At 35.3% G+C, this 8904-nt stretch overlaps 1 protein-coding gene and 1 non-coding gene across 3 annotated transcripts; one reads left to right on the top strand and one right to left on the bottom strand.

Moving 5' to 3' along the window:
* Window positions 1-647: 647 nt before the first annotated feature.
* On the bottom strand, window positions 648-6062 carry LOC131066844 (probable metal-nicotianamine transporter YSL12). 2 transcript variants are annotated; one of them, XM_058001710.2, is made up of 7 exons: window positions 5894-6062; window positions 4956-5414; window positions 4627-4802; window positions 4435-4532; window positions 2988-3122; window positions 2701-2884; window positions 648-1924 (listed from the first exon to the last, which is right to left on the bottom strand). In XM_058001710.2, exons 2-7 carry the CDS (start codon window positions 5398-5400, stop codon window positions 812-814), a joined length of 2151 nt encoding a protein of 716 aa, XP_057857693.2. In that variant the 5' UTR covers window positions 5401-5414; window positions 5894-6062; the 3' UTR covers window positions 648-811. The 2 variants fall into 2 exon arrangements, with proteins under 2 accessions (XP_057857693.2, XP_057857692.2); XM_058001709.2 differs by lacking the exon at window positions 5894-6062 and adding an exon at window positions 5650-5820.
* A 2398-nt stretch (window positions 6063-8460) lies between these two features.
* LOC131066862 (U6 spliceosomal RNA) lies at window positions 8461-8563 on the top strand. The gene has a single exon (XR_009111739.2). It is a non-coding gene; the product is annotated as a U6 spliceosomal RNA (small nuclear RNA).
* Window positions 8564-8904: the final 341 nt, after the last annotated feature.

Genomic DNA, 8904 nt, shown 5'->3' with positions numbered 1-8904 from the left:
GTTTAACCAAACAGCCTTTTCCCCTGATCTTTTAATAGATATTTGATGCCACATATAGATCTAGGATGAATCTAGATGAGTAAACAAGAGGTATCTTAATGTTCATCCTTTAAATATAGTCCAATTTCAATAATATATCTTTGTCCAAAACACCGAAAATTTTGACCATAAAAAGAATGTTCAGAGTCTAACATCAAATTATAATCTACAAGAGGCTAGCATACTTGAAACCTCAAATTTCAGAGCGAATTGGCAAAATCAAGCCCTTAAAGTTGAAAAAACAAATTAACACATCTAAAATGGAATATCAGTGACATATTAATGCAAATATCATATGAACATTGATCTAAAGATGGAATCTCAATAAATGAATACAGCTGGTTTTGGGTAAATAGCGACTTTCTTCCGCAGTCTTATTTGATTTTTACAGGCTTATCCCATATTTTCATAAATTACTTATGTACAATTTCTACTTAAATTTAAGCAGCTGGAATGTTCCCATGTAAATTCAAATCATGTTCATTTGATGTGATTAGACGTGGATCTCATTCTTTGAACAGAAAACAATGTGGAAACACAACACTTCGAATTCTTATCCAACAAACTGTTGCTTCTTGTTATTTGACATTTGTTACCAGACACTCAACTCAACCAAAGTACTTTTTCGTGAAAAATTTAGAAACCATATTACAATTGTCAACAGAAGGGTTTCCCTTCAAGGAGTACGAAATCCATGGCTTCTATTTTAATTATATATATTTATATACATACCTAGATCACACTTGATTCTGTAGTATTGAATTGCTTCCACTTAGCTTCCTAGAAAGACATCAACCTTAACATTTTGTTTTCTCGACAGGAATTTCATGCAGATAGGAGGATTGACTTTAGCAAGAGCAAGAATAGAGGAAGGCAGAGTCCATATGCCATCTCCACATATGAGACCAGAAGCCACAGCAGGAACTAGGATATCAGCGCTCTTGCGGTTTATTCTCTGCCATATATACACTATGGTAGTGCCCACACACATATCAATTGCAAAGTAACCCCCAAGGTAGAACGGTATAGCCATGGCCATTGGAAGAGGAATATATTGAGATACTTTCTTTGGCACACGGTCTCTGATCAGATTGACTACAATGGCGAATGCAAAGAAGCAATAACAAAGAGTAAGACAGTGTTTAGGAAGGGCTCCAAATCCTTCAACTCCCAAAATGGCCATGTTTCTGTAAATCAACCCATATGGAGCTGCGTATTCACCATCACCTCCTACATCGAAAGCCTTGTAGAATAGCCAGAAGGTGGAAGGTGCAATTACGCACCCCATTGCTGTTCCGATAACCTGGCTAACAAACATAGATCTCGGTGATGAGAGCGTTAGGTATCCAGTCTTAAAATCCTGCATCAAATCTGATGCTGTGTTGACTATAGACATCATTACACCACATGCAGCTAAACCTGCAATTACTCCACCATCGTCCTTACCTGCCCAAGCTCCAAATATGAACAGTGCTAATTTCCCATAAGTGGAGGCCAAGCTCCAATCCGTGAGCCCACATCCATAAGCATTACAAAAACCAAGCACTGGTGCAAATGTGTAGGCTACTAAGACATAGTACCATTTTACAGGAGGAAAGATCTTTGGGATGATCCCCATGGCTATGGCAGCCAAAGCAATGTATGCCGATCCTGCAACCCACAGAGGAATTCTGTCCTTCATAAACATTTCGTTCCTTCGCTGCTCATCATATGACACTGCTTCTCCTGTTCGTTGCTCATCATTGTTGGTTGACACTACAGGAATCTCTGTCTGACCTATTTTTTTCTTCTTCCATTCACCATACATATTGCTCAGAGTTATGTATAGGATTTTTATGAAACTGTAGAGTCCGTCCCCCAAAATAAGAGCAATGGATATAAAAACCTGTTTGGGAAAAAAAAACATCTGATCATTAGACATGACAGTATACAAACTTGAATTATTAGTTCAATACTATGGTCAATAAAATAACCGACCAAATTAAGGTTGGGTTTGAAGAACAGCATACAGGAAACCACAGATAAACAAATACAAGATAATCATAATACATTTGAAAAGATAATGATATAAAAGATGAAGGATAACAATGTTGCTAAAAACAGTTGAGAAGATAATCATGTATGTCAATCAATCTAAACAGCTTGTTCAAACTTTTAAACAACTAAATTTTTAAGAATGTTCTTAATCAAAATTTCTGGCTAATATGGAGGGACCTTCCTGAATTTATACAAGTAAAATTGAAGTGGTTTTTGCAGCAATATGGTCCAATTCACGTCTTATTTTCAGGTCAATGACGCTTCTGTAGCATAGTGGTTTCACCATGTTGTAAATTTCTGGTACTCCAATAATTGTGACATTTATATCATATCTAAAGTGTGGACTATATACATGTTTTCTTACATCGTAAACAGCAGTTAAACATCCTAAGGTACTATCAAATTTCAAGGAACACATCGGAGTTGCAAAAGAATCAGCCTCCTTAGGACCCATCTACAGGGGGCTTGAAGAGCGATCCTAGATGGCATGATAATGATTGTAATCAAATGCATTGCTATTGGGTATTCTGAGTTGTCTAATGTTAGATCCAAATAAAACTAGTTGCACAAAAACACGATTAAAAATGTATATTGAATAGAGCTCTGTAAGCATGTTCTGCACACCTTATAGCCTTGAAGGCCCTGCATGCTGGTATCAGAGGCTGTATACCAGTCTCCTTTGTTGTTCTTAATTAGGGGCCACATGAGACCCCAAGACATGATTGCTCCCAACAACAAAGATACATTTACAAGGTGAGGACAGATCATCCCAGTTCCAACATATGTCATGCTGAAATCAAAATAAAATCTGCAGTGCACGGTGCCATAATTAATAAATAAAACAGCAATAGCCATTCTAATCTTCAATAATTAGCCACACCAGAAATGAAAATGTTGTTTCTAATACTTACCTTTGCTCTAAAGCTCTCAATCCCAATGTAGGAAAGTTTACAAAACCACAGCCATCTCCCGCAGTAAAAAACCACTGAAAAAATCCCCAAAGAAAGCTGAATGCAAAATATTGTCCAAGGCTTTTCACTTGCTTCCTGCAACATTCAGTTCATTCTCACTTGTAAGTCTAAACTCAACGTCCTTACAAGCTTGCTCAAATAACATGTTAATTTTAATTCCCATTTATCCCTAGATATTAGTTAGAATTCGAAAATACATACTCTAAAACAAGATTTTATCTATATTATAATAAAGCTGAATAGCAAAAACCTGTTTACTCGCCAACATTTAGACTGGACAATCAGAACAAGTAGATCATTCTTATTTTCATCAGCTCCAATTTAATATAAATACCACTCCAAGATCATATGGAAGCTAGCAAAGTAACTAGACAAGCTAGATTTTAAGTGCAGGGGGCCTATGGATCACTTATATGATTATATCGTACTCAAGATAACTAGAACTCGAGATCTACCCATCTGGTAGCTTTCCAACATAGCTGCAGACTACAGATCCTCTAGAAACTCTCCAGCATAGCTGCAGAATACAGCTTCTCTGGAAACTTTCCAACATAGCTGCAGACTACAGCTTTTTGACATGAATTAGGTTCGAAGTTAGTAGATTTCATCAATATTTTGGATTATACTCTGTGATCCATTATCAGAATAAGAGAGCATAAAGAAAAACATTCGTACAATCAAATCCAGATATATTATCCAGAAACAACATATGACATGTATTAGGATTCTTTGGCCACTTCTTTATCAGCATCTACTACTTCCAAATCCTTAATTAGCCCATGCCATTCTCTTCCATCGACGAGCAAGATTTATTCCCGTAAAAAGAAATAAATTATTTTAATTTTTTTAGCCGTGTATTTGAGCCCTTAAAAACACACCTTATAAGGGAAATTTTCCCAGAATTATTCTACTATGTTCAGGATAAGTATCTAATTTTGATGTCGATGAATATTTCCTGCTGCTTTTACTTAATCCTCTCAATCCATTGACGAACTTTAATAGACTGTGAACACTCGTATAATTTCAATTTACTTAGACATATGTTTTTGGGTTCCGTATACTTCTTCTCTTGGTTGAAGATCCCTTCCTTGTTTGGGGAAAAGTGTGATATAAACAAACATTAAGGTGTCTTAGATTGTACTTACTGTCTTGTCTGCAGTATTATTTTTTGGTATGTATCTATGCCCTGTCTTCTTAAGGTCTATGGCTGCTCTGGGTTCAGATCCACCATTTAAGACGACTTCACACTGAAAATGATTCATTCAATTTTGTTCTCCAGGAAAAAGTATTTGAGAAGCAGATTGCATTTTCTAAACAAATTCTCTCAATCCAATAAATAACAAATACACAGTAATTGATTGCCACCTTCAAATAAAAATGATCTTACTTGGCCATCTTGTCACCTTGAGGTGTATGGAATCCATTGATGAGGATAGCAGTTGCTGTGCCGCTGGGATAAGTTAACTTATAATCTATCACCATTATCTGCAAGTTTAAAAACAAAAAATGCGACCGTCAAAGCCAAATCCAAAGCCAAATTGACTCTCTCCTGTTATAATTTCACATGAAACTGTATTACCTTTCTTAGAGGCACCACAGCAAGTAAACCCATAAAACTAACAGTGAATAGAAAACCTATTATCCAGCTAAGACTAGGGTCCTTTATGTCATTGGCGGAATTCCCTGGAGTAGCACTACCTCCTGCCTTCACATACATTTTTCTACTCATACCCAAGAGGTATGTGCCAAATCCTCCTACAAAACATTAGAAATGATTAATGATAAGAAATTGGCCATTCAAGGAATGACCCATTAAAAATATGACACGATCCTGAAAATGATATCCATAACCCAAATCACAGCATATCATAACAAAGAAATCAATAAACTCAAGCAATTGAGACGTACCACTGAATGCGATGCCATAGCAAGCAACCACACAGGTCTGAATGACAGTATTCTCTTGTCTTGTGAATGGAGTTTTGAGTAAACCCACTTTGTCCAACATTTTTGTCCATGTTCTCATGAAAAAGAATCCAATCAAGCCGGCAGAAACATTCAGAGAAGGAATGATCCCTGTAGTGAGGTTTAATTTCATGACAATTATACTGAACATGATACCCATCAACATGCTCACAAACATTCCTCTAAATGTGATCTGCTCCCACCATGGAGGCACCTTCTTGCTCTCAAACAACTTTTCAACACTCAAATCCTTCTCATCTTCTTCATTTTTCTCTACCCATGCACTATCCCGATCAGGGCCACCGGACTCCTTATCACCATTCCTGGTCCGCTTGACTGGTCCTCCACCCATTTCTAGCTCCGAAGGATTGTGATCATAAGAATCCATCTCTGCTCCACCACCTATTCACAGACAAACAACAACAATTAGATCAAAGTCTTTAAACTTCCCAAGTCCACAATTCCTCCATACTTAGCAACATGATCCCATACAACCAGTTTCAAAATCTAACCTCTCAAATTTCACTCTCAGAAGACCAACTACAATTCTGTGACAGATCAGCTAACACATCCAACTCCCAGTTCTATATATCTTACTATTTTCCCATTTGTAAACTTTTTCAAAACCATTCCGTACCAAACACAACAACAAACGGCTCAATACAAACGGTTTCTAGGATCCTACTGCAGTTGCAACACCCAAAAAGGAAAAACCAGAAAACCAAGTAATGGGTATTTATGATTGATAGTGCTTCAGTGAAAAAATGTATCATTTGGAATCATACTCTATAACCCATTATTAAAAAAATGCGGGAAACACACATTTAACAGTAAAACACCTTGGTGTTAGTACTCTTAACACAAAATTTATTCGTGCTAACCTTGGTTGCAGGGCTCGAAGTCAGTTGTCTCGTGGTGTACAAGTGAAGACTCTAGTCCAGATATAAGAAGGGCTCGTAGGTACACCTCACAGTGGGAAAGGAGATCTAAACCCTAATTCACTCCGACGTTACGTGACAGGCTGTCCATAAGATTCATCTCGCTTTGAACCAGCAAAAGTGATAACGACTCTCGTGGTGTACAAGTGAAGACTCTAGTCCAGATATAAGAAGGGCTCGTAGGTACACCTCACAGTGGGAAAGGAGATCTAAACCCTAATTCACTCCGACGTTACGTGACAGGCTGTCCATAAGATTCATCTCGCTTTGAACCAGCAAAAGTGATAACGATTCCCGTGGGATTCTTCTTATGAACAGGTCCCACCACCGCCGCCAGCGGGATTCTCCGTGAGCATTGAATTATCCTCCACTATGTGGCCTCTTTTAGAGTGGTCAACTGTATGTATCCACTTCCAGTATGAATTGCACGATAACCTCTCCATAAACTGGAGAACCGACCAGAAATAATGCGGGCGGGAAAATTACATTGAGCTTTTATGGGCACAAATTCACTAAGGAATTGTTTGAAATTGTTATTTTACAGTATAAAATTTGTATTTTGTGTGATGTTTTCGTAAAGTAAATTGAATCTATTGATAAGTTTGAAGCTTGATGTGCTAGTGTGAAAGCTCGGACTTGCATGTATGTTGTGTGCGGCCCACCATTACAATAAGGAAAAGTACGAGATTATAAATAATAGTAGTTATTAATAACTTCACGATTAAGATATTGAAGCCATTTGAGACTCTATTTAAAGGAAAAGAGCTTTCTGACAGGTAATATATATTTAATTAACATGATTAAGTAATAAGAATAAATATGAGATCTTATTTAAAGGAAAAGAACATGATTAAGTAATAAGAATAAATATGAGATCTTATTTAAAAGAAAAGAGCTTTATGAGAGGTTATATATATTTAATTAACATGATAAAGCAATACGAATAAATAAATTTGACTATGATGCCGATTGGTCAAAGTGTTATGATAGATTATTAGATTCATAATATGAATACTTAATGATGATTAGGATGCAAAACATTTATAGGTTAAACAAATATCTTTCATAATCCAAAAATTGGTGTCATAATGATGTAGGAGCATCTTAGGGATTATGCAATCTTGATCACTTAAAGATATATGTTTTATTTTATTTATGTGTTTCTATTCTTTTTACAAATCTTAAAAATAATTATTATTTTAATTTGTAGTTTTGGTTATCGCGTACATCATGTTTGAGAGTGCGTATGTAGGGGTGCATAGTTATTTGATTGAATTTTGTTTGTTTTATGAAGATCAAGGTCTTAATTGTCCTAGCTCATTAGAGTGTTATTAAGAAAGCTTAAATGAGGAATTTGTCATCATATTAGAGCAAACTAGAAATGGAAGAGATTGACGATTATTAGAAATGGAATAAGACACCTTTGAAAATCCTTTTTTAAGATTTGGAAAGCATGTAATCTCCCACATTGATAGCTTTGTACATGTGGTGAATAGATTTCACCTTGATGACTAGTCATTAACCGTAACAAATTTGTTAGAAGTGACAAACATTCCTTGGCAAAGTGAAAAATTCATCTCTATGTGGATAATGAGTAGGAATTTGGACCATTTGTTGTTTGAACTTCTAGTTTAGCTAATGACTTCCTACCTTTGCGCATTCAAGAGGTTGTAGGAAGTTCATAAGAAGCCTTTTCATATTGAGAAAGACATGGAAATCATCTAAGGTGGTTGTAGTCCATCTTATTGATGGGAAGATAGTTGTTTCAATCCATTTCATGTGTATTTTGATCATTGTTGGTCACCCCATTATTATAATTCATAGGTTGTTGAAAGTATATATTAATGCTAAGATACTAGGTAGATGTAGGAAGTTGGTAGTTGCCATGAAGATGCTCTTGTATTAGTTCATTAGGCATGTAAAACACTTGTAACAACTATCATATAGTAGAATGAGAAGCATTTCTAACTCTTTTTGGAGTTTTCTCCTTGATTTAAGGTTTCTCTAGTTATATTTGTGTGTTGCAATTATGTGTGATCACATAATTGTCTAGCTTTCCATGTTTGAGTATTGCTCTAAGCTTCCCTTGAGTGCATGCATTACAAATAGATTGAGTGCATTGAGTACTTCTCTTTTGAACCTATATATTGATGAATACACATGTGGAATATCTACCTTGGTTTATGGATCATTAGAAATTGGGATGAAGTGAACTACAACCACCCACAATCCACCATATTCTAGCTATGTGAGGTATAGTTCAAATCCATACATGAGTTTATATCCACACTCATAAAGGTCAATTTCAAACTCGAATAGGTGAATGTGAGCAATGATAGAATAATTTGTAGAATCTAAAAGCTTCCCATCAATGAGCACTAAAAATCTACATCTTTCCAAACTAATTTTCAACATCTATCACAATATATTTCCATCATCGAATTTTGAACCATCACAAATTTTCAATTTTAATTTCATTAATTTTATTATCAATATCAAATTTTAAATCCGTCTCTTTGAAGACATCCGATAAAATTGGAACAATACAGCGAAGATTAGCATGATCCCTACACAAGGATGACACGCATAAATTGAGAAATGGTCCAAATTTTAAATTCAAAATATTGCTATATTAGATATAGATAAATATCAGTAAAAAATACAGTAATATATAAGATAGACTATAGCAATTCCATTTTAACTTAAATCATCTTTTATGAAATTATGTTAATCTTTATGAAATTATAAAATTACTAAAATTCAAACCCATCATGCATTGAAATAATCCATCCTTATCTTCTCATTCCTTTTTTAACTCTTTACTAATATTTTTCTTTAACTAATATTTTAATTCCTAACAACTTTCAAAATCATTATTTTTTAATTATAATTTCCACATCGTTGTGGTTGAGTTGTTGGCCTCCTAACCCAAATACATTTGGCAATTTGGCATA

The sequence above is a fragment of the Cryptomeria japonica genome, chromosome 8 (genome assembly GCF_030272615.1).
Source record: "Cryptomeria japonica chromosome 8, Sugi_1.0, whole genome shotgun sequence".
NCBI lineage: Eukaryota > Viridiplantae > Streptophyta > Pinopsida > Cupressales > Cupressaceae > Cryptomeria > Cryptomeria japonica.
This window is presented reverse-complemented; position numbering and strand designations above follow the sequence as displayed.